Source organism: Sinocyclocheilus anshuiensis, unplaced genomic scaffold, assembly GCF_001515605.1.
Source record: "Sinocyclocheilus anshuiensis isolate Anshui unplaced genomic scaffold, SAMN03320099.WGS_v1.1 scaffold1561, whole genome shotgun sequence".
Lineage (NCBI taxonomy): Eukaryota > Metazoa > Chordata > Actinopteri > Cypriniformes > Cyprinidae > Sinocyclocheilus > Sinocyclocheilus anshuiensis.
The window spans coordinates 849,691-876,674 of NW_015536630.1; the positions used below are offsets into that span (position 1 = coordinate 849,691).

Here is a 26,984-nt window from a genome sequence, read left to right on the forward strand (position 1 = left end):
AGGAGCAGCACCACCCCGAGACAAGGCAACATCACTGTCATTGTGCATAAGTGAACATACAGTAGCAGCCAGATGTCTTCAGTGTCATCAAATCCCTCATGAAACAACTAGAGCTGCTGCATCAGCCTGGAACAGGGCCACTTGTTGGTGGTATTGCATTTCTTTCATTCAGCAATTAAACAAGAATCCATGACAGCAGAGAGGTGAATCTCACAAAATGCATCAAAAATATAAATCATGCCAAATTTAAAAGAAAAACATATTAAGTTATATTTTGCATAAAAGAAAATGAAGTCTGGTTTTAGGATTTGTTTTTTGCATTGTGACATTTTCATGACAGCAAAAAAGTCTCATTATTATAATGCAATTATTATAATGGTAGTATTTGCTGTGCTCCCTTTAAATGTATTTTTAAATAACATTTTTTGAAATGAAAAAAAAAAATTTTTTTTAATCAATCCTTGTTTGTACATTGTTTGTGGCTGTTTATTTTTGTGGTTTGAAAGAAATGTAATAAAAAAATCTAATATACATTTTTAAAACTTAAAAATAAAAAAATAATTAAATATGTTCTCAAAATAATTTCAAAAAAATAAAAAAAACTCAATGCTCATAAGAAACATGCCTCATTTTGAAAACCTAAAAGTAAAAAAAAAAATGAGAAAATATAAATAAATTGAAAGGTAGTGTAAAAAATAATTTCACTATTCATCATTATGGTCTTAAGAGACATGGTTCATTCAAAAAAAAAAAAAAAAAAAATTCTTCAGGGTCCTAAGAAACATGCCTCCTTTTTTTCATGCAAAAATACAATTTCATGGTTTTTTTCTTTAATTTTAGGGTGAAATATGTCCTGTTAGATTTTTGTGAGATTCACCCAGTGGTGCATAAATGTGCTCTTTCAGTTCAAAACGTCGATCTTAAATTGCAAACCTGTGATTCTGGGATTGAAATCAGCTGCTGTAAACAGTTGGACAAAATACAATCAAGTGGGGGAAAAAAAAAAAAACCGCACACCAGCCCTGTCGTGACACGCCTTTACTACATGGATTCCTCTGATGACAACAATAATGATAATAATAATAAGGCAACTGGAGTTAGACATCATAGAGAGCTTCCACTACATTTCTCCTTCCTCATCCTCTTCCTCTTTCTCCGGCAGCTGCATCTTGAGCCAGCCTTCGGCGGAGTGGCCGTGCTTCTTTTGGTGGCGTTTGTAATTGTCCCAGTGGCCCGTGGTGTATCCGCACTCCTGGCACTTGAAGGGCTTCTCGCCGGTGTGCCGCAGCATGTGGCGTTTCAGGTTCATGCTCTGGTTGCAGCTGTAGCTGCACACGCTGCACTGGAAGGGCTTGGCGCCCGAGTGGATGCGCTCGTGCCGCTTGAGATTGGCCAGGTTGCCGCAAGCGTAGTTGCAGACGCGGCATTTGTAGGGCTTCTCGCCCGTGTGCACGCGGTGGTGCCGCTTGAGGTTGTCGAAGTGGGCGGAGGCGTAATTGCACTGCGGGCACTTGTAGGGCTTCTCGCCGCTGTGAGTCTTCGTGTGGCGGGCGAGGTGGTTGGGGTACTGTGTGACGAACGGACACGATGTGCACGAGTACAGCTTGTCGCCTTTCTCCGGGCTGCTCGGCGAGCTTTTGGACAGCATGTCTAGTGTGCATTTGCTGCAGATCTGCGCTGTGGCACCCTCCTCGTCCTCCAGCACCGCTCCGCACACGCGGCACGTGAAGGGGAATAGCAGCTCAGGCAGAGGGTCCGACTCTTTGGCCAAACCCTCGGCGTGCAGCAGGGCGGGGGGATGGCGGTCTGTTCGCAGGGTGTCGTAGCTTTGGAGGAAGTCAGGGTCGCTGCTGATGTGCAGAGTCAGGTCAGACACCACAGACTCTGAAAGACAAAGGAACAAAAACAAGCTTCCTTTTTACAGCGAATCCAGATTTAGGAAGCCAAGAGTTTCTACTTCCCCCTTGCTTCACGCTTCGCTTCCTCTTTTGGTTTGCAGCACGAAGTGCTTAAAGCGCAAAGTATAAAGTAAAAGGAAATACGCAATAGCAAGAAACTTGCCGTTTTGAAGAGAACAAGTGCTTCTTTGTGCATCCTCGGAATCTGCATTCCTGTTGAGCACTGATAATTAAAATAACTGAATAAAGTCAAGTAAAATAACTGCTTCACCTGTGTAGGGAAATGGCATTCATAAACGATTTTACTTCTGTAATATGACACATGAGTGAAACAGAAAAAATATAGGTCTGAACTTTACATCCTTTAGGAATCAACTGGATCATGAAAAAAATGCTTTTTCCCCATGTCTACTTATTTGATATTATTGCAATAACTAGTATTTTTGGCATGTGTACGTTTATTATGATAGGACAGTAGAAGCAGTGAAAAAGCAAGTGATAGGAGAGGTGAGAAGAGCCACAAGCCAGGATTTAAATTTGAATTTGGGGGAAAATGTAAAAAAAAAAATTGCAACTTCTGATAAATGTGTGATTGCAATTTTAAGCGATTTAAAAAAGCTCCAGTTTTGTCATGCATGTTTGTAGCGCTGCACAATTTGACCAAGAAAATTGTAATTATATATCAATTTGACTATAATAATATTTATATTATTATTGCACTACGTAATTAAAAAAAAAAATATATAATAAAATAATAATATATATTTTTTAAAAACAAAGTAAGAAATACTTCTAATAATATAATATCTTGCTGTAAAATTATAGTATTTTAAAAAATCATATAATAATAATATCTCACAATACTAATATTTATGGCTTAATTTTATTTCTTAATTTCTTCATTTTCAAATGTTAAATCAAACATTTGTAAATGTGTAAATTAACACTTCATTTTGAAATACAAAGTGCATGTATTCTATTAAATTGCCTTTCTAAATTACCTCCAATTTTATTTTTATTCTGTGTAATCATGATCTGCATGTTGGTTATTACTCAACATTAACCATATTACAGAATCTGACTAAAGATTACAAAACAAAAAAATGTTTTCTTTTGCTTAACATTCTGCACAATTAAAAAAAAAAAAAAACCCTGTGATTTAAAATGTGTTTCCATTAAAAAATTAATTTCCCCCCCCCAAGAATGAATGACTGAATGAATGAATGAAAAATTAAAATAAATTACACTAGGCTTGATTTGATCAAATTTGATAAAGCTATACCACAATTTTGGTTTTATTTCAATTTATCGTGCAGCTCTAACGTGAAGTGGATTAAACAACTACCTTCCGTGAAGGCTGTCGATTTGTCCTCCTTGTGGCTCATCATGTGTTTCTTTAAGGAGTGGCTGTTGTTGGCTCTGAAGTCGCACTGGCTGCAGTTGAGGTCTTTCTCCTGCGTGTGCATGCGCTGGTGCCTCTTCAGGTTTCCCAGAGAGTTGCACGCGAACGTGCAGAACTCGCATTTGTACGGCTTCTCGCCCGTGTGCGTGCGCACGTGCCGCTGCAGGTTGACCAGCTGGGTGGAGGCATAGGCGCACTGCTGGCAGCGGTACGGCTTCTCGCCATTGTGTGTTTTCATGTGCCGCTTCAAATGATTAGAGTAACGCGAGCTGAAGCTGCACAGTTTGCAGGAGTACGTTTTACAAGAGCTTCCGTCGGACGTGGATCTGCCTCGGTTCACCTTCCCCTGTGCGGCGTCTGTGGGGTGGGCCTCCTCTAGCGGACGGTCCTGCCGGTCTGCGTCTCCACCCTCAGCGCCACACTGGAGGCAGTAGAGGCCGGCGAGGTCCAGCGCCCCGCTCAGGGGGTCGCCCAGCAGCTGGCCGCACTGCCTGCAGGAGAGGTACGGAGCGAACGCAGGGTCAGGGTCCATCTCCTCCCGCTCGCTCTCCGTGTCTCGTGGGTCCTCGAAGTCGCTCTCCATGCCGAGACGGTTGTAGCTGGAACAGTCCTCATCGCTGAAGCCGTACACCGGCATTCCCATGTCAGCCGTGACGGAGTCTATCGGGAGATCACAACATGCTCTGTTATGGTTTTTCTTTAAAACCATTTTCTTTACTGTGTTTACATAGGAAGTATATATATCAAAGATTTCATGATATTTAAAATAAATAAATAAAGAGATACAATACAATACAATAAATTAGGGTCATCAAAATGTCTAGTCTGTTCTCCCAGAAGAAAATGGCTAAATGTTAGTTTTGTCAACTGAGTACATTAGCATATAGATGACTTGACATGGACTATAAGCCACAAAACCTAATTTTCAATTTAATGCAGTTTTCATTTATCACAAAATCACTGTAAAGCAAGGCCTTAAGTTGTTTTTTGTTTATGTGGCAACAATAATATAAATGCTTAATAAATAAAAGCAATAATAATAATAATAATAATAGATGCTATTATTATTATTGAAAATATTACATAACATTATATAACAACAACAATAAAAGCAATAATAATGTTACTTCTACTACTATTATTATTATTATTATTATTATTGATATATTATAACAGTATACTAATTTTATTACCATTAGTATTAATACAACTAATAATAAATTATTACTATTAATTACTATAAAATTAATTACTATTATTGATACAATATTATAGTATATATATATATATATATATATATATATATATAAAATCATCAATATTATTAATAATAATTATTATCATTATTAAAATTATTATTAATATAAAACAAAGCTACTGTATCAGCTATTCTACAACAGATTATTATTTTAATATTCTAGTATTATATTATATCATTATTCTTAATATTATTATTATCATTATTGTTAATAATAACAGTAGTACTACTAGTAATAATAATAATTATTATTATTACTATTATTATAACTACTATACAACATGTTTTTCACAAAATCAAATTAGTAAAGTGTATTTTTATAACAGCTATTCTACAACAGCTTAGAAAGTGGGTCATCCAATTTATAAAGCCTATTAAAATGATCTATCCACAAATGTTTGGCTGAAGTATGGAACAGTACAGCAAAACTGACTTAAAGTAATTCATATTCCATATCACTGACCTGAGTCCCTCTCAAAACCCACGATCCTGTAGTCATTTTCTCCAAAGCCCAGCTCCTGTCCCAGGAGGAAGTCACTCTCCAGGACCAGGTTTTCCTGATTGCCGACTGCCACCCCATCTTCAGCTCCCACTGCAAACAAACAACATCACAGTCAACGATAATATCATAGTTTACTTTATTATAAAACAAGTGGCTCATCCTATTTTTAGGCCTATTAAAACTATTAATCCATCCATTTAATAACATTATTTTTGACATTTAAACATTTTGTCAAGTAATTGCTTGGCTGAAGAATGGAAGATTTTAGTGATTTAGTAAACTTTCTGAGTGAATGTTGCATAAATAGTGTAAAATGTTCATTTAATCATATCGTACATCATATAGCAGCAATATATCAGGCTCCTTGTTCTACTGATATCGCCATTGGAAATTGAAAACTATATCTTAACATTCTCTGATCTAGTGAACTTTATAGATATTACACATTCTAGAAGAAGCCTTAGATGCAGTGTATCTGATAATGATTCTCAGTCATATCCAGTAAATGCGTATGAGAGACTTGTACAGTGATAAGACTGACGGTTATCAGCACTGGAGCTCTGGAATGAGGAAAGAAATACGGCAGGGATGAATGAAGGAGGAAGGAACAGTGGAGAGACGGCAGATAAATGGAGGGAGTCGGGTCAGAGATGGGTCCCGCGGCAGGAACAGGGGTCTGTCCTGAGGAAACGCAGTGAGGAAAGAATGACGACAGAAGAGGGGAAGCCGACATGTTTTCACTGAGATAGAGCTGATTCTTAAAGACTCGTGACTCAACATTAAACAAGGGCTTTGGAAACTATCATTTAGTCAAACTATTTCCTTTAGAACTTATATAAAAGCTCATGAGGAGCTAAAAAGAGCTGCTTTCAAACAAAAGGAAAGGTTAGACTTGTGTTTCTCCAACAAAAGCTCACATGATCTTCGATATTAATTTTGACAGAAAAGGACACTGGCATTTTTTTCAACATAATAAAGCACTGCAAAAAGCAAGTTAATGGGAGTGAAAATAAAGTACAGTAGAAACGAATTAAATCAGATTTTTTTTAAAACAAGGATGCGTGACTCAATATGTCAATTTTTTATTTATTATTTTTATTATTTATTTTAAAAAATGATGATGATGATTTTGATACAAGTAGTTCAGTCAGTCAGTCATGTGAATAGTCTTAAAATATAGTGTGAAATATCGAAATATGTCGATATTTGGCCATTTTCTTAACACTTAGGCCTATTTCAACAGCAAAGTTATTAAATACATGAAAATCGGTGGTATCATTGCAACACAGAAGAAAAGCAGAAGACACGGCCAAACTTAGAACAACTACAGAGAGAGAAATCAGGAGATCTGCAAAACCTACATTTGACAGACTCTGGATTGGAAAGTTCTCTAAATATGAAATATATGCTGCTGATTTTTAACATTTGAAATCAAGAGAAACTAAAAAAAACCCAAAAATGTCTGAATAAGGTCATCAAATAACTACAGGCAGACTGAATGTGGGCATCTTTTTCTGCTCTTGTTAATAATTATCAACAGAAATAAACACAATCACACTGATTTCAACAATAAAACATGAAAATCAGGCGTTAATATTAAAAATAACAGAACTGTCACACTGTGAATTGAAGTGAGAAAGAAATCCAGACTTACATTTGACAGGCTGTGGGTTAGACTGTTTTCTTCTAGGCATTTTTCTGAATGTGTCTGTTTATAATCAGCAGTTCCCTGTTGAACTGATCTTCATCGCCATCATCTTCCTCTTCCTCATTTTCCTCTTCCTCTCCCGAACAAAGAGTTCCTCAAATGACTCATAAGCCCCGAATTAAACACGTTTAATACTGTGTATCCCCAAAAATCATATCCAAACATCCAAAACACTGAAATTCCCGTTATTATTTCAGTTAGTGTGAGCTAATACTAAACTGCATACATAATTCATAGACGAAACTGCAGAAACGCTGTCATATATGACTTTTACATCGCGCAACTGGCGCCTTGAGTCTGTTATCAATCCACATCAATGAAAATTAAGATATTTAGGATATAATTTGTGTGTATCTTGTTATCAGTCGCAGGCTAACTAGCATGACCAGCTAGCCCAAAAAGAGAACATACAATAAAAGCCCAGTGTTTATAACCACTGGACAGCCAGCAGCGGTAATATCAGCGTCTCTCCATGAGGAATTATTCGTCCATGTGGATTTTTATCCCTGTAAAGTGTCTCCAAGTGTTGAAGAAGTGAAAGTGTACAAGTTTCATTGCTGCTGGAGTTGTTGTGATGTATGTGCAGCACAGGAAGTGATTGAAAGAGTTCAGCTTGAAACAGGTAAAACAGCGACACCTACTGGACCATAGATATGTATAGACCGTATTCTATGAAGGTAAAATGACGTCAAAAAGATTTGCATACGCAGGGTAAGAGTTGTGGAAGTGTACATAAGACTGTAAGCGTAAATTAAATTTGCATGCGCAAGAGAAGCTTTGTAAAGGTGTAAATCACGTTTCAAGCGCAAGAAAAAAATATTTGCAGCATTTTACTGTTATTCGTAAGTGTAATTCATGTATTGTGAAACTGCAGCTTCATCCTAACGCAAAATAAAATTTAATTTACGCTTACAGTCTTATGTACACTTCCACAGAATATATGCAAATCTTTTTGACGTCATTTTACCTTCATAGTATTCGACTGCTCCAGGCACGTAGATGCGGCCGCCATCGCTAATGAGGCATCTACGTATACATATCTATATACTGGACAGTCAGAGAACAACAGCGCTCCTATCTATCTATCTATCTATCTATCTCTCGCTCTCTCTCTATCTCTCTATCTATCTCTCTCTCTCACTCTCTCTCTCTATCTATCTCTCTCTATCTATCTCACTCTCTCTCGCTCTCTATCTATCTATCTCTCTCTCTCTCTATCTCTCTCTCTCTCTCTATCTATCTATCTATCTATCAGCATTATTTCTTAAACACTGAAAACATCAAACGTAAAAAGTTAATATCATCTAAAATATAATATAATTCTGCCTCTCTAAAAGAATGAACAAATTGAATTATTGAACAGAAAAGTTAAACCATTTTAATTGATATATTGTATAAAATTATACTTCTGCCTCTCAAAAAACTTAAATAAATAAATAACCAACCCGACAGACAAAACGCATGTTTTTTTATTTTCCATTTATTGGAAAGTAGGATTGAGAGCAAGAATATTAACAAACTTTGCTTCTAACTTTTGCAATGAAATACAGATTTTAAACTACATTCTTTATCTATTGCCCAAAACTACAGCTAAGTGTAGCTAATTTACTATAACTTAATCCAAACTTCTCACTTAGAGAATCAAGAAAAAAATATAATAATAAAATAAGTATTATTTTCTGAACTACGCACATTACAATAACAGGGTAGACATTTTACTAACTTCTTCATTTACAAGCTCAAAATAGAAACTTGAACTAGTTTGGCACAGAAATGCCACACAAAACCATTTCTTATGAACATAGACACTCCTGCACTGGATCTGATGTAAACCTCACGGTTGAACAGTCTACAATCAACTCTACAAGGGTGTGAAACATTTAATAACAGTGTTAATACTTAATAAAAACATAAAACAAGCCATTGATATACTGTTCACTGCGGTTAGAAATTAATAATGCATAATATAAGGCCACTTCTGTGGCTGATGATGAATTTATTGTCATAATTTACACATATTAATGAGAAATGCCACATTTGTAATTGTTACAATTATTAATCCTCTTTCAGTGCAACACATTTGCACACAAAAAACATCATCACACATCTAAACCGCTGTATCTGGCTGCCAGTGTTTTCACAATCATATTCATAGCACCGATATAGCTCCTCCCGTGATTATAGTTGATGTATTAGTTATAGAAGTACAGTATGTTCATCGTCCAGGACATTGTTGTTTATTGGAGTATACTGTTCTACTGAATACCCGTATACTACCTTACAATTCCCGATGTGGCTGTGGGAGCTGAGAGGCTCACGTTACTATTGCCTTTAATGCTTGACTATCAGAAGAAGAGCTGAGCTGATCTGTGATGATGCCGTGGTTAAACCTTAATGATGCTGATGGAGGATGATGTCCGTTGGAACTACAAAAGGAGTTAAAATAGATATTAGAATGAAATGGGGAAATAAACCACACCTGAAGAGAAAACTATTACAATTCTGAGGCAGAAGTTTTCTTCATTAGTTAACATGAATCAACAATGCAAAATACTTCTTCTAAATCAACTTTTTGGTAATACTTTACAATAAGGTTCATTTTGTCAACATTAATTTCCGGTAACATTTTATAGTACAGCTCCATTTATGAACATTAGTTAACAATATTAGTTAACATGAGCTAAAAATGAAAATCCCTCTAAAGGAACTTTTGGTAACACTTTACAAACCGGTTCCATTTGTTAATGTTAATTAACTACATTAGTTAACATGCTACTTATTATATCAATTATAATAACTGGATAATAACTAGGTTGAACCTACCCCTAAACTTAACCTTAACCCATGTAGTTACCTTAGACTACTCAGTACTTTCTTGGGTAAGTACTAGTGCTGTCAAACGATTAATCGCGATTAATCGCATCCAAAATAAAAGTTTTTGTTTACATAATATATGTGTGTTTATTTATTATGTATATATAAATACACACACATAAAGTAAATATTTAGAAAATATTTACATGTATTTACGTGTATACATTTATATTTATATAATTTATATTTTATATAAATATATTTAATATACAAATATAACATTTTTCTTAAATGTATACCTGCGTGTGTATTTATATATACATAAATATACACAGTACACACACATATATTATGTAAACAAAAACTTTTATTTTGGATGCGATTAATCGCGATTAATCATTTGACGGCACTAGTACACTGTAAGTAACCGTACTGTAAAATAAAGTGTAACCAAAAATACTACTAATAATAATTTTCAGTAATCCTTTGCAATAATGTTTCATTTCTTAATATCAGTTAACTACATTAGTTAACATGCATGAACCAACAATAATTGGTAACACTATACGATAAAGTTTCATTTGTTAACATTAGTTAACTATATTAGTTAACAAACTAATAATACAAATTGCCTCTAAAGCAATTTTTGGTCATTCCCAATAAGATTCCATTTGTTTATATTAGTTAACATAAACAATGAAAAATACTCCTAAAGCAGTTTTCAGTAATATTTTGTGATTAAGTTCCACTTTTTAATAATAGTTAACTATATTAGTTAATATGAACTAACAATGTAAATAAAGTAATTTTCAGTAACACTTCATGATAACTAATTTTGTTAACTAATGGGACCTTATTATAAATTGTTACCAGATTTTCTGTATATACAGAATACTAACCTACTGCATTTTTAAAATCATGCAGTATACAATACTTTATACCGCAATGTAATATGCAATATGCAGACATAAAGTACAGCCTGTTTCTACACTGACAAAATCAAATATTTTAGATTGTGTATTCTGAAGAATGAGAAGGTAAATCCTGGAATTATAGACTTCCTTATTTGACCTTACATTTCCAAAGTGACAAATCAACCAAAAGTAATATGAAGTGTGATTTTTAACATCTCTTTTTGACTTATCATTTGATCAGGCTACTAAGAGTGAAGACATATTTTCATAAACCTGAATTAAAATGCAAAATAATTTTATTTGATAAATATTTGCTGAATGTATAAAAAGCGTGCTCATATGTGATCAGTGGTGAAGTTCTCACCTTGCTGCCCAGCAGGCCTCCGTTATGATACTCTGGAGTGCTCTGGCCGGACAGAGGCTTGCTCTTCTCTTTGCTGTGGTTGTTGGAGTCGTTGTCTTTGATGATATCGTACTGCTTACAGAAGAGCACAATCACAGCTGCAGCGAGACAGAGATCAGCTTGATTACGGGACGCGGATCTGATACGTTTCATTAAAACAACACACTATCTTCCATCTGGACATCCCAATTGAGTTTCAAAGGAGAAAGTTTTCTGAAGGTCACCGTAGAAAAACAACAACAACAACAACAAAGTAGGCCAATTATTCTGAAAATATTTCAGTGATGCCCAAATGTAACATTTGAATGCAGATCAGAGAAGTTTAAAAGAATGTTACAGCTCTGATACATGGAAACTTTACATTCAAAACCATATAAAGCCTACTGTATCATATTTGTAATTATCAACACGATCAAAGGTTTGCTGAGAAACCTGTCTCCTGCATGCCTTCTGTCATCCGATTGATAGCATATCCTTATTTTAGTGCACAAAATTGTAAAAGCATCCTCCTCAGATCATGGTTAACATGCCATAAACAGACTTATGTATCGAATATGAGAGTCGTATGACTCATACTCAAAAACACATATGCCAACTTTTTTTTAATATTTTGTCTAAATGTTCTGTAAACTGTTCCATTTCAAAAATTTATTTTTCTGACTATTATATCATATGTCAGGGTTTACAGGAGGAAGGACAAGTCAAAATGATTTCTTTTGATAATCAATATCATCAATCTCATTACAACCAGACTATGATGATTATGTGTAACTAAATCCAACACAACGTCCTTTACCTGCCCACATCAGCAGTACGGTCATAATGATCAGTATCTCTCCAGTCTGAAGGTGTCTGGAAATGTCTAAACCCTCAACCGCAGGGTCATCTGATCAGGTAAACAAGACAACAACATGCGTTAGAGGATTGAAGATAATTATTTAGTTTATTTATTAAAGGTGGGGTAAGCGATTTCTGGTAGCCAATGTTGACATTTGAAATCACCAAAACAAACACGCCCCTACCCCAAAAGGGTCTCGCTCCTATTTTGATAGCTCCGCCCCACACATACGTACGCAACCCAGGCAACGATTAGTTCTGCGAAACAAAGCAAAACCAATGTTACACCGTGTCTACACTGGACGCGAGTGGCACGGTGCGACAAAATACTATGGAACTCATTATAATCAGTCATGCTGTCTACACCATAGATATATATACATATCTATGGTCTGCACTGGATGCGGCATGGCACGACACGACAAATCCCCGACAGAAAACTGCTGCTGCGTTCTATTTATGACGTATTGACACAAATTTCAAATGATTTTCAATGCTCGCTTTGTCGCGTCCAGTGTACTAGACAGACTTTAGCTGTTGTGACGCAGACACGGTGTTACTCACCTATCGAGAAGAAACAAAGCAACCTCGGCGTCCGATCTCAGGCCTTCCGCTCCTTGAGTTCTCTCCAGCGCTGGAAAGCTGATCCGATATTTACACGGGTCCTACTTCTTGCCTTATTGCCTTAAGCCTTCTTTTGTTCTGCAGATGTTTTCCTCTTTTGTTTTTTATCCGCCATCTCTATCTTTCTGTTGCTCGGCTCGCTAATGTCCGTCATGTGCACTGAACACTCTCCTCCACATCATGAGTAGACACGCCCCTTACTGCTGATTGGCTGCAAGTTTGTTTTGCTAATCGGCCCGAATCAGTTTTCTAAAGCGTTTTTGAAAAATCGCTTACCCCACCTTTAACATACTAATAAAATGTTTTGTGGAATTTATTTCATGTCTGTTAGCATTGTGTTCATTATATTCTCAAAATAATCATAGCGGATATATATTATGTACAACTTTCTCAAATGCAAAAATGGCCACAAAACTTCCTGTTCATTAGGAAATACATCAGCAGACTAATTATTGATTTACATCACATGCTACATATTTTTGTGAGATAAATTCAGAATTGTGACAAGTAAACTTGGAATCGCAAGAAAAGTCAGAACTGTGAGATATAATTTCAGAATTGTGGCATGAAAACCTGGAATTGCAAGAAAAAAAGTCAGAATTCTAAATTTAGATCTTGAAATTCTGATCTTGAAAAGTCAGAATTGTGAGATAAAAAGTCATAATTACCGTTTTTATTTTATTTTATTCAGAAACAGGCTTCCCTATAATTTCACATAAAAGACATGAACTGTACTTTATAAAATATATGATATTGTACAAATGCTGTGATCCAGTTAAAATATCCAACAGACATGTTTACCTTGATCCATCATGGTGGATTGAATATGTTCAGACTTTTTAAGCGTCCTGAAGTGAATCTTTTTGCTGGCCAGACTCTCTCCATAGACTCCAACGGACTGGACCTGGATAATATAATCCGTGTCTTCATCCAGATCCCAGAGTATACAAGCACGACTGGTCGTGTTCACCTCACGAATGAAACGCTGCATCAGCCCGTCCTGACGCTAAAACACACACACACACACACACAGAGCGGGATAATGCACACACACACACACGCATAGAGTGGGATAATACACACACGCATAGAGCGGGATAACACACACGCATAGAGCGGGATAACACACACACGCATAGAGCGGGATAACACACGGTCTCTCCCTCCGGAATATTCCAGGACACGGTGGCCGAATCCGCCCGCAGGTGAGTAACAGAGACACTGACAGGAGCAGCAGGGCGGTCTGTGAAGCACAAATCACCAGCATGAATCATTTATTAGCACAACCCCAAACATATACAGCTGAAATTAAAACTGAACTATTCAATAAAACATTCAGGCTCCATAAACGTCATGTTTGAAAAGATGAAACCATGTTACTGTTGCATGCAAAAGGGTGATGTTTGCGAGTTATTTTTAGATGCTTTAGTTTTTTTTTCTGTCTCCGTTTCCCCAAGACATCCAAAGGCCAACCTGACATCGGCTCAATGAACAACTACAATAATGCAGTTCATAAATATGCAACACTTCTGTATTTAGCTGATTCACTCTGCTGGGACATTATGCAAATGAATTCTAATTTTAATTCTTTTCTTTAATGGGATCAGCGTGACTCAGTTGGACAAAATTAGTGGTAAACTCTTCTTTGCCAAATCTCTGACTTTATGCGCCAGCGTGCAAAATCTGTTTGACAGAAAAGAAGGACTTTTGGTTTTTAACCAACACCCAACAGCATATTCTTAATATAAAAATAATTCTTCAAAACAGTATAGTAAGGATAAATACAAATGCATTAATGCACTTTTAACCACGTTTTTTTATTAATCTGTTCAGTAGGAAGACAGTATAAACACTAAAGTATGATCTTCTGCTACAATATGACTAACTGTAAATCTGCTTAGAAATAACCTGTATTGTGAAACACACTATAGAAATAAATATATGAACTAACAATCATACAACATAACTAAAAATCATATAAATATATAATTGTATATATAAATATGTAAATACACAAAATAAAAATATGCATATGTATATAAAATATTTATCTGATTGTAAATTATGATGTATGATTGTTAAGTAATGTATGTGTGTGTGTAAGCTGTTTTTCAAGTCAAAAATATTACTTAAGAGACTGAATCAACTCAATAGCTTATCATATAAAAGTGACATTAAAGGTAGAAATAGCTCCTTAGGGTAACCATGCATATATTTTTTCAAAAATTAATGGTATAATACACAAAAAGACTAAGATCTCTCACAACAAAAATGACAGGAAATGGTTTGCGGAACAAAACTTGTATGTGCTGTAATTTGTATACATGTAAATTACATACATTTTTAACATTTGGCATTTTACCAATATCCAATGATTTCTTATATATAAATATATATATATTTACAGTATATAGAGGACATATATGCTTGAACCTGGTTCCCTGTTAACAGCTGCAATACATTCAGCTGCACCGACATCTTTATTTTCTTAAGTATGCTTTCTAATCAGAGCTCATGCATATATTGGCATAAATTACTTCAAGAGGTAGATAAAATACAATTCAATTACTAAGATGACTGACCTATGCACAAAACAATCTACACCAGCCTTCTCTTTGTTAATACTGCATGCAGTTGCAAAATGATAATCAACAGAAAGGTTAACATCTACTGAATACAGTTTCTGTGAATATGCACATGAGCACATTTTCTTTAAATAATAGGTTTAACAAAGTGCATATTGATTACATGTACAAATCAATAGAAAAAAAAACTTTTAGTACATTTCTTTACATGGTACGGCTCAAAATGTCATAATACAGCCCTGCTGTAACAGCAGTACACTAACCCAATCTATGTGTCCATTTCAAAGCCAAACACCCCCTTGTAAATAATTTAGTCCCCAATGAGAGCACAAATTCTGGCCCGGCAGGGCAATTGAGCCAGTGTTTTAGAATCAAACACATTCACAGAGCTCAGCAGGAAAGCAAACATTGCGTCAGAGGGATGAGTAACCACACTCATCCTTTTATCTTGCTATTTGCCAACAAAAGAGAAATTCAGCTCAATGTAACGAGCCAAGGTCAATGCTACACTGTAAAAAATGACCGTGAATTTAATGGTAAAAGACTGTAAAAATGCTACAGTAAAAACCTGTTAAATGGTTAACGGTAAATTCCCCTACTATATATGGTGAAAAACTGTATTGGACATTACATGTATCGGACATTAATTTTACGGTAGTATACAGTTTTTGGAAGTGAAAAGACGTAAATTGACATTCCCAGAATTCCCTGCATTACATTTAAAATTTGATGTTTTTTTGTTTAAATAACTACGTTTCTTCTCAGTTTTTTCTGATCAGTTTTGTATATCAGGGTTGTGTGTTACACCCAATGTTGTTAAATGAATGTTTATTACATTATTTTAGTTTCATGTGTGTTGCCATGATGGTGTTTAACGTTTGTGTGAATGACACTGTGCACCTTCTATATATGTTATTATTTAAAAGCTGCTTGTGATGGGCTTTGGTTCATCATGTGACTTTCTCATCACCACCTGCATTTGGTGGTTATCAGTGTATTACAAAGGTACAAAACAGATTTCAGTACTTCAATAAGGTTGGTATATTAACATTATATCAGTTAATGAAATTACAGTATTTAACTGTAAATTTAAGTTTTAAAATGTTGCTACCGTATTTTTTATGGTAAAATTCCGGCAACCACAGCTGCCGGTTTTTTACCGTAATTTTTACAGATTTTTTTTTACAGTGTAGATGAACATACATCATTGTGCATGGTTTCTGGTAAAACAGGCTAATTAAGAATAAGTGCACTGAGAGAGACGCCAGTCTTTCAATTAACTGTGGAGTTTGATGTAATTACAGGTTTGGCAGTAGTTTAAATGACTTTGCGTGCATTGAAGAGTGAGCAAAATGCACAGACATTTCATAAATGAATGTTATATATTAGTGTAAAGTAGCAAAAAAAATCACAGATGAACCTAATGAAATCATGTGTAATACAAGAAAGCAGTAGTTTGAGACCATATTTCCCTTTTGAACATATAATCCATCATTTTTACCTATTGCACTGGCACTTCTTACACTCTGTCACAGCTCTGGCTCAGGTCATTCCCTCAGCAATATCTATGGGCCATTAAATCAAAGACAACGACTAACAGAGTAAAAGCAATTTCCTTAATGTCTTCCTCCGCTGGCTCCGGGAGTGCTTATATTAAAAACAATTAAAGCGTTACATAACAGTCGTCTCTTATGCTTGCCTGTAGTCATGGTGACCAACAAGCATAAAGAGATACACGCTGCGTTTTATCTTTATTATGAGTCAAACTGTATGACATAGAGACAAAATAAGTTGACTTACTCGCCCCTGCAAAGCAGATGTGGCATCCAAACAGAGACAGGACGAGGCTCATAAAAGTGACTAGGTGAATCATATCTTCTTGAAGAGTTAATCCAGATGAGCGACGCCGATTTCCACGGAAAAGTAACCTGAACTAAACATTCCTCCAGCTATTACATGGTTATCAAGAGCGCATTCGTTTGCAACACTTGTACATTGTGATTACGAAGATGATAAACAATCTAAGCCAGCATCATCCTCAGCATCCTCTCAGTCTGGAGTCCAATGCGCCTCAATCTGTTGCCATCCGAATCCGCAAAGAGCGAGGAAGACGCTTCCTTTCGCGACAATTTGAGAGCGAAATCACACTTTTCACGTCCTTTCATCGATACTACAAAGGAACGCCAGCCTCGCCACCAGGTACATCCGCTCGCCGCGCGTCTAATGTAACGCGTAAACGCGTGGCGTCCATCGCAAAACTCGCGCTCGCCTTCCTCACTTCGTGCGCTCGTGTAAAACGCTTTAAGAATACCAATCAATCAGCGGCGCTGCATCGCAGGCACATGACCCACAGGTGGCCAGTTACTGACTGATTCTCAGCAGTCAGTCAGTCACTCTCATTCACCTTCTGTGGCCGCATGACGCACGAACCTGCACCGGCATGAATGCGGTACAGCCGCCACCTCTCCAAAAACACCCTGTTGGACGATATTTATGACGCCATTCAAACTTGCACATCGACAGTCCACTGCAAACATCATAAAAGACATATAATACAACGGCACAGAACTGTGGGAAGAATGGAATAAAATAAATCATATCAGAACACATCACATCTATGAAAAAAATAGTCTTTATATAATACTGCGATAATAAATTATTCAAAATGCTTAAGAGTTTCACATTAGATAAGAAGTGAGAATATAATGTAATGTAATAGAATGGAATTTGGTAGCTAATTAAATAAAGGAATACCGGGATAATAATATTACATTAAGAATGTAATTTCAGATAGAGCAGAATACACTCAAAATGAAGCTACGTATAATTTTAATAATTTCTAATTAGATCAAACATAATATTGAAAAAAAATACACAATTTTGATTATGTAAAACCAAAAACATTACAGCAGCATTTAAGATGTTTTCTTGAATTGTTTGAATACTCGAAAGAGAATATAGCAAAATATAATAATTTCATCTGTTTTCTGCTAGCTAAATTTCACATGCATAAACAAATATCGGTCTCTAAACCGCTCTTTTCTTTATTCAGAGTTGATCTAGACAATTATATGGAAACTATCTAAAACTCTGTTCATCCTAAAAACTATTATGTAATAGAATACTGACATGACAGAATAGAATAGAATAGAACAGAATAGAATAGAATACTGCTTTGACTACTGGTCATACCATAATAGAATAGAATACTGTTTTGACTACAGATTATAGCATAGAATAGAATACTGCTTTGACTACTGATCATAATAGAATACTGATATACCATAATAAAATAAAATAGAATATGGCTTTGAAAAATGATCATAACAGAATACTGATATACCATAGAAAACTGCTTTATATCACAACAGAACAGAACAGAGTAGAATGGAATAGAATACAACATAATGAAATAGAACAGAATAGAATACTGCTTTGACTACAGATTATACCATAGAATAGAATAGATTAGAATACTGCTTTTACAACTGATCATAACAGAATACTGATATATCATTATAAAATAGAATACTGCTTTATACCATTATACAGCAGAATAGAGTAGAATATAATTAGAATATATACCATAATAAAATAGAGTAGAACACTGCTTTAACTACTGATCCATATGTCCTGGCAAATATAGTTGTAATATAAACCAAACATTCTACTGTGTGTCCATATCAATTTTTAAGAGGGGACACTTTTTTTTTTACAGCTGATGGGTCAAAGTTCATTTGGTTATTTATTTTTTTTATTTTATTTTTTTTTTTACAGCTGATGGGTCAGAGTTCATTTTGTGAACTTTGTTCTGCTCACTTTGTGCTTAGTGGGGGCTTTTTCTCTCTCAAGCGATGCATGTTTACGAATCAGAGTATGTTGCACTAATCAGAATATGCGCTGAAACGCTGGAGTCTGATGAACATGGATCACATGAAGGTGAGTGAAAACTGAACACTGTTAACTGGATGTGCTTTCATTTCAAATGTCCTGTAGCTGGTAATAGACCAACAAATCTTCTTCCCTTGCAAGCTAAAATGTAATTACAGGAGTTCTTGAGTGGTGCTGTTAATCTTAAGTGCTGGGTTTTCTGTCTAACGAGGCAGTTGTGTTACGAGCTCTCTCTACCCGTTACGAAGAAATGCAACCCCATCAGCAGAGATATTGACAGAGCAAATGGCAAACAGATGGTGCAAATACTGAGAAGATGTGACGCTGAGATTTTTGAGAAGAAAATAAATCATGATCCATTTCATCAGGTTTGGCCTATTGATTTTAAAAAGGATATGTAACTATTAATTGTCATTATGCTCCTAACAAGAGTCTTCTGTGCTAATGACCTGTGCATTTTGTTTATAGAGAAGAGACTATATAGTTCACCAGTCATCCAAACGATGGTGGATGTTGCAAAGAGGGTGGAAATTATGCTGAGGGTCAGTAATATCAACTAGAAGTCCTTTATTTTAATAACTCAGAAATAATGGTTTAAGTTCAGACATATATACAATTGAATATTTATGTTAATTTTTATTTATTTAATTATTTTACTTTACATACAGCATTTAACATATCTAGCAAGTATATATAAAATTACAGTTATATATTTGAATGTAATATTATTTTTAAATGACAACCTTTTTTATTTTAATAATAACTCTAATTTCAAATAATGCATTTCATTCAAAGAAATTAAATACATTTTAAAAAGTCAAAAACACAATAATTCTCAAAAAAAAAAAAAAGTCTAAAAACATGATGATAATTGTTCTGTCTCTGCAGGACCCAGAGGAGAGTTTGATTGTATTAAGTGACTGTGGAACATCAGGCCGTATTGCATATCTTTTGGTGGTATGGAGTTTAAGAAAGATTTATCAATTAAAAAAAAAAAAAAAAAAGGAAAATTAAATTAGAAACCACTGTATATTTACCTATCTGACATTTTCCCCACTGTGTTCTGTATGACTGTTAAATTTCTTCTTTATATTTGTCATATTATATTTCGTACCTCAGACATCCTTTAATGAGATGTTGAATGCCCAAAAACAGAAGCAGATCTGTTCGTACATCATAGCTGGAGGTGACAGGTGAATAAACAGTCTGTCTGTTTGATGCATAAGATGAGACTCCAGTGTGACACTGCAGTATTTCTGGACTCTGTTTTTAAAGGGCCCTGCTGACATCACAGGAGGCTCCAGAGGATGACCCAGCGCTGGGAGCTCGCACGCTGGACAAGGTGAACGCAAGAACAAAGAGTGAAACAAGTTATGCGGCTTTACCGTAGTAATAAATCAGTTTCACCAACCTAGGCAGAGACAACAGGCTATTCTTTGACATTTTCAGAAGAACATGTGAGCAACACCTAGAAGTGCCAGAGAGCTCTGGGCAGTTGCCAGGTTGTTGCTATGTCATTACTAAAGTGTTTGAAATGATTTTTTAACACACACTTGCTCGGGTGTTGCTTATAGGCCCAAGTCAATATTGGTCAACAAGTCACCCCATATCCTTAGATATGGCTCAGGTCCCTCCTTAATTATAAGTCTGTGGGATTTTCACCCATTTTATCATTTGAAAATCAAGTGAGGTAAAGAACGCTTAGAAATTTAGATATTACATATTTAGATATTTGAGTAATGATATTAATAATTATGCTTTCTTTAACAAAAACACTATTTAAAGAACATTCAGCTTGACAAATGTAAACAATTTTTTCTCCATTTCCTGTTTTCTTTTTCCACTAACAGGTTTGTGCAGGAAAGAAGCGTGTCCTGTTCATTGGAATATCCTGTGGCATGTCGGTATGAATAACACTATTGTCTTTTTCTCAAATCACATTATTTAATCAATAGTAAAGGACAAAAGTTGTGACAATATAAATTTAAATAAGCATTTGTAGATTAATTTAATTAATTATAACTAAAAATGTAATAGTTTTGGGTTAAGTCTCTATTTTAGGGTGACCAGACGTCCCACTTTTCCAAGAACAGTCCTGGTTTTTCAACTTCACATTTCACATACAAAAACATTTGGAACAACAAAGCCTTCAAAAGCAAAAACACAAAATAACATGCATAAAAAAATATTGAAAAAATGTAATTACTGCATGCAGCATAGTCACAGTTTGTGAAAATTAAATATTAAATACAATTATAAAAATAAAAAAATATGTTTGTTCAATTTAAAATAGATATATAAAAAAACTAAATAAAAAACATGTTACAGTTTTATTTATATTAAGTTCTCACATTTATTTGGGGAATTGTGTTATAATATTATACTATTTAGATCTGTTTTCTATATGCATTGACTACTTTTTACTATTTTTCATAGTGTGATTTTCGATTAATTGTATTAAAAACAGTTAGGGTCAATTTAAAACTGCAAACATCATAATAATTATTAATTAAATAATAATAATAATATATGAAGCCCACAACAAATAAAAACAAAAGCATACAAAAATGTGTTGTCCCCATTTTTTACTTCATAGATAATAACAAGTGTGATTTTAATTATACTGTATTGTGACCACTGAACCACTGAAAAAGGCACAAAAGCTGTCACTGATGGTACCTTTACAAAAATGTACATTTTTGGTACAAATATGAACATTTAAGGTACTAAAAGGCACCTTTTTGGGGTAAATGAGGTACAAATGGTGTACCTTTCAAAAGGTATTGCCACACTGGCAGCTTTTCCACCTTTATTTGAGTGTACTGTAGGAAATGTCTGCCATTTTTATTTGATTTCTTTCAGACATATGTAGGTAGCATTAACGCGAGCTCTTATCAAAGCCGTCTGCGGGTCAGCTGTGAATGCACTTCATGATGTTGTTCTGTGTCAAAGGCACCATTTGTTGCTGGGCAACATGATTTTTGTCTGAAGCACTTAGACGTCTTTACTCCAGTGCTTCTGGGATTCAATGCTGTACATATGGCGAGGTAGATCTACCGAGTGCAAACAATGCCTTTCTGCATATTACACACTCTCATATTTTGATTTCAAGTGAATAATAACAAGAGGAGATTGCATATACTAACATTCTTGCCATGCTGACAGGAGTGAACCAATGCAGGACTGTTCATTTCACTTTAAAGACGTTGCAGAGAGGATGACTGCAGAGCAGAGGCCTAAGAAAGCACTCCTCCTGAATCCTGTATTGGGAGTATGAGACACTGCATTGACATAAACACATCTGTGCACGTGCAACACACCACCAACTGCTCTGAACACCTTGGCAACCACCATAGTAACCACTGGCAGGCACCCAGGACACTCTATAATAATGTCTGCACAAAATGTCAAAATTCTTACTGATGTTTATGGAGTGTCCACCCATCATAAGAAGCTCTGGTCTCTTCTCATATAGGCTGAGGCCATCAGCGGATCGTCCCGGATGAAAGGAGGCAGTGCAACTAAAATCATTCTGGAAACTATTCTTCTGGCTGGACATGAAGCTGCATTTAGAGGAAAGATAACACCTGAGTAAGTTTTAATTCCACTTGGTATATTTTCTAATCTAATTTGAGGTTTAATTGGATCCAAATAGTATGATAATATATGTACTGTACAACTAAACATGAACTGCATTAAAATTCATATATACACATACACACATTTCTGTAGTATTTTGTAACTGAATACTAAACCTACCTGAAAAACTGAAAGCACTTTTTATTTTATTTCTATAATTGTCCTGTTGATATCCTAATTATAAAAATAACATTGCAAATTTGCCACAAAATATGGAAATTAAACAAAAACAACATTGCAAATTTTCCAAAAACGTATGGAAATTACCACCACAAAATCAGTCATTTTGATCACCAATAAATAAATAAATAAATGCAATTTGACTGCTGATCATACCATAATAAAATACTGATTTACTATGATGGAATATAATAGAACGAATACAACTTTGACAACAGATTATACCATGACAGAATACTGATATACCATAAAAGAATAGAATACGGCTTTGATTATTGATCATAACAGAATACTGATATACTATAATAGAAGGCACCGGCGCGTGAAATATCATTTCATATCAAAGCGCAAAATAAAATACATGCATGCAATGTTGTGGTCAGTTAAATAATGAAGTTACCAAAAAGGCGATTAAAGCTGCCTTAAAACTGTGCATGCATGTAATATATTTTATATGAGTCACATTTAAGAACATGTCTCTGAAATGGTTTTCAAAACTGTCCTGGAGCAGCCCAGCACTGTCTCACTCATCTAACACACCCGATTTAACTCGTCAGCTCATTAATAGAGACTTTAAGACCTGAAGTGGGTCAGAAAAGGTAAAAAGAGTTGAGAGAAAATATGATGCGTGTCAGATCCGCGTCACGTTCAGCAGCGGCAGCTCCTAAAGAAATAACAGCCAAAATAACCTAATAACCAGCTGCTGTGATGTCTATTAATCAAATGACAAAGAAAAAAAAGAGGAAAAAATAACTTTTATAGCTTTAAGGACTCATCTATATTTAATTTAGAATTTAGTGTTTGATAACTTCAGTTTCAATTTCTGTATATTTCTGCTGAAGGGCACAGGTAAATATGATATTTATTATAATGGGTTTATGTGAAGATAGTTCACTTAAATTAGAAGTTATTTTTAAAGTCTAATAAACGTTAAAATTGACAGCTCTCAATTATACTGTAATGTTGAATGGCTATAGTCAATGGTTAAAAATGTAATTTTATAGAGAAATCAGTATTGGTATCATTGATACTGGCCTTCAGTCATTAAAAAAAGATGCCATTAAGCAAATATAAAAATATATATTGTCTCTATGTTGTTTGTATTAATTTGAAGATTGAATGTGAAATTATTGCAATATAAAAGTATATTTTAAAACGTTAATGTTAGGTAGGATTAATCGCAATTAATCGCGATTAATTTCAGAAAAATGTGCGATTAATTAGTTAATTTTTGTTTAATCGAGTGACAGCACTAATGGAAATGAAAAAAAAAAAACAGCAAATTTTCCACAAAATTATAGAAATTACCACCACAAAATCAGTTATTTTGATCACAAAAATAAATAAATAAAAAATTATGAATTCCTGGTGGGACTGATATGTATTTATTTTACATATATAACACTACTCTCTCTCTCTCTACTATGATTAACTGTGTCATTCAGAGGTATTTCTGCCCAGATCACCGCGAGTGAGATGGTTTATGAAACTACTTCCTCAAACAGTGATGAGCTAGCAGCACTTATTCATAAAGCAGGAGAGAGATACAACATTTCACTACTTTAGCATCTCCTAACACATAAACCTGAGCTTTCCCACATGAACAAGCTGAACTTCTGGTGCATGTGTTAAAAAATGCAGAAATTGCTTGGTAATGGAGGTTTTGACACACTTATGATTACATTTTTTGTAAATCTTTCAACAGCCTTCAGAATAAAGCACATGTGTACTATACTGGTTGGCAAACTCTTGGCATTATAGGACTGACTGATGCATTTACATTTACATTTAGTCATTTAGCAGACGCTTTAATCCAAAGCGACTTACAAATGAGGACAATGGAAGCAATCAAAATCAACAAGAGAGCAATGATATGTAAGTGCTATGACAAGTCTCAGTTAGCTTAACGCAGTACACGTAGAAAGTTTTTTTTTTTTTTAATAATATAATAAATAAAAAGAAAACAGATAGAATAGAAAAAGAATAGAGCAAGCTAGTGTTAGAGGTCTTTTTTGCTTTTGTTAATTGTATAATAAATGAAAAGAAAACATAGAAAGCAAGTGTTAGTTTTTTTTTTAAGAAAACAAACAGCAAGTCTAAAAGGGACAAGATTTTTTTTTTTTAAGAATAGAATTAGGTTAGAGAGTGCTAGAGTTAGAGTTTGATGCAAGTGAATGCATCCCAACATATGGAGCAAGTTCTGCGTGCAGTGCCAAATATGATTTTATCATTTGATATGTTCTTTAAATGTGTTAATTTGACAGTTTGTTAATGGGTAAATTAATAACAGTGCAAGAATACATTTATGGGAAATGTTTCAACCCAAAACTACTTTTTAATTGTAATTATTTTATCAAATTTTGATGACATCAGAGGTTTTATCAACACTGGTTTCAGCAAAATGAGAAACAAAGAGGGGGATCTATCATCTTTGGTGAGCTCAACGTCATTCATTTAACAATATAAAGTGACAATTCATTAAAAAAAAAATCAAAGATTTTATCATCATTTACTCATTCTCATATTATTCCAAACCTCTTTTGCATCTGCAAAACTATCCTCTATCCACAATACCTTATATATTTATTTACATTTTTCTTATTATAACATTTATGAACGGCTATTAATATAACAACTATTTCAAGGGGCCAAAATTTGTAACTGGCCACAAGGATTTTGTGGACACCATCTTATCTAGTCGAGTCAAAATGACACGGTCCTGTTTCTGTTTACAGTTAACGGTGAGCAAACACAAAGCAGTTGCACAAAACATGGTCAGTTCCTTAAATATATTTTAAATATATTTTAATGTCTCTCTTAAGATGATCTGCACGAGGTGACGGCACTGGCTGATCAAGTGAAGCGAAGGACATCATATTTGCATGCAATTGCTCATGACCTTGAATTCCCCATTCCTGTGAGTAAAATGATTAACCAGGATTTTTGCCGCTAGCAAAAACTCTCACTTCTTAATAAAATTCCCTTCCAGAACACGTCTTCTAAGTGCATAATGCTGCTGATGCAATCAGATCATTTTTTGCATGGACTTTGCAGTTTAAAAGAGAGCAAATAACTTATATTTTAAATAATTGTATTATTATATTTTTTACTATATATCGCTTCAGGAAAGAGTATACAACATGGTTGAAACCGTTCTGCACATAACATGGCCTTTTTCCTCAGAGGACGTGAACTCGTAGGCAATTTGTCACATCAACTACTCCCACAAGTACCAATTTAGTTGAAGTATTTATACTTTAATATCTCTGTATGTACACGTGCTGTAAGAATAATAAAGTAAAGACTTCAAAGAGTCTTTTATTCAACAGAGACAGCATTGGGAGCTTTCAACTAAATGGTGTCTTACAGTGGCGGCTCGTCGGGGGAGGCAGGGGAGGCACAGCTTCCCCATAATTTTGTGGTGAAAATGGGAGGAGGACGATTTAATGTTAATAACATTCACAATTAATTTCAGTTCATGTCTCAGAATGTGTATTTTTTGTTTGTAATTTCACAGTTGTAATAAAATAAAGCGCCACTTTTCTATCGCGAACGTGCCGAATCTGCTGATGTAATTACATATGCAATGCCATAGAAGAACCATTTTGATTCCCCAGAGAACCTTTCGGAACTTTAAAAGTTCTTAAAAGAACCATTGTTTAAATGTTTAAATGATCTGCAGTGGAAAGGCTCTATGGATGTAAAATGTTCTTAACAGAACCATAGATGCCAATTAAGAATTGTTATTTTTAGGAGAGTAGCATTATGGAAAGTGTTTTGCATGGGCAAACACCACTCACACTTTCTTTGGAAAATGTACAAATATAGTTTGAATTTTAATTAAATATTATGCCTGGCTGTTTTTAACTCTCAGTTTTAAAAACTAATGAGCTGGATCTGTAATATGACCCCTGTGTGTGGTTTCCGTATGGTGGGTTTAATTATATACCATCACTGTCAGCGGTTCACAGGCTGCTCCGAAAGCGAGTGTGAAAGAGCTCTACTGAGAGCCATCTACAGTACAGATGACCTGAGTGAAGACATGACATCAGCAGATGTTTGGAAACACACAGATGCGGCAAACAGACGGGATCGAGTAAGAACTCGCTTATTTATCTTGACCATCTGTGAAGCAGACGGAAGTATTAACAATTAACGATTTTAAAGGAATTTTTACACTAACAAAGATAACACATTAGTTAACATTATTTAATGCATTAATTAATTTTAAAGGGGTCCTATTATGCTTTTTCACTTTTTCAACTTTAGCTAGTCTGTAATGTTGCTGTTTGAGCATAAAAAAAGATCTGCAAAGTTACAAAGCTTAAA

The 26,984-nt window shown here is 34.9% G+C and overlaps 3 protein-coding genes across 3 annotated transcripts in view; 1 reads left to right on the top strand and 2 right to left on the bottom strand.

The window, feature by feature from the left end:
- Positions 1 to 772: 772 nt before the first annotated feature.
- Positions 773 to 7,347, bottom strand: znf513b (zinc finger protein 513b). Its single transcript, XM_016440616.1, has 4 exons — positions 6,715 to 7,347; positions 5,022 to 5,150; positions 3,244 to 3,960; positions 773 to 1,884 (listed from the first exon to the last, which is right to left on the bottom strand). The coding sequence occupies exons 1-4, from the start codon at positions 6,752 to 6,754 to the stop codon at positions 1,121 to 1,123; spliced, it is 1,650 nt and encodes a 549-aa protein (XP_016296102.1). The 5' UTR covers positions 6,755 to 7,347; the 3' UTR covers positions 773 to 1,120.
- A 921-nt stretch (positions 7,348 to 8,268) lies between these two features.
- On the bottom strand, positions 8,269 to 17,259 carry LOC107653822 (fibronectin type III domain-containing protein 4-like). The gene is made up of 6 exons (XM_016440666.1): positions 16,746 to 17,259; positions 13,488 to 13,603; positions 13,162 to 13,366; positions 11,696 to 11,785; positions 10,861 to 10,997; positions 8,269 to 9,194 (listed from the first exon to the last, which is right to left on the bottom strand). Exons 1-6 carry the CDS (start codon positions 16,816 to 16,818, stop codon positions 9,153 to 9,155), a joined length of 663 nt encoding a protein of 220 aa, XP_016296152.1. The 5' UTR covers positions 16,819 to 17,259; the 3' UTR covers positions 8,269 to 9,152.
- Positions 17,260 to 19,970: 2,711 nt separating this feature from the next.
- The window catches only part of LOC107654053 (glucokinase regulatory protein-like), an 8,942-nt gene continuing 1,928 nt past the window's right edge, over positions 19,971 to 26,984 (top strand). The window contains 15 exon segments of the mRNA XM_016440954.1: positions 19,971 to 20,029; positions 20,112 to 20,178; positions 20,687 to 20,740; positions 21,789 to 21,883; positions 22,002 to 22,107; positions 22,312 to 22,427; positions 24,101 to 24,197; positions 24,359 to 24,427; positions 24,816 to 24,849; positions 25,010 to 25,089; positions 25,301 to 25,352; positions 25,355 to 25,396; positions 25,478 to 25,572; positions 25,781 to 25,843; positions 26,617 to 26,751. Coding sequence (XP_016296440.1) covers positions 19,971 to 20,029; positions 20,112 to 20,178; positions 20,687 to 20,740; positions 21,789 to 21,883; positions 22,002 to 22,107; positions 22,312 to 22,427; positions 24,101 to 24,197; positions 24,359 to 24,427; positions 24,816 to 24,849; positions 25,010 to 25,089; positions 25,301 to 25,352; positions 25,355 to 25,396; positions 25,478 to 25,572; positions 25,781 to 25,843; positions 26,617 to 26,751 — 1,164 coding nt within the window.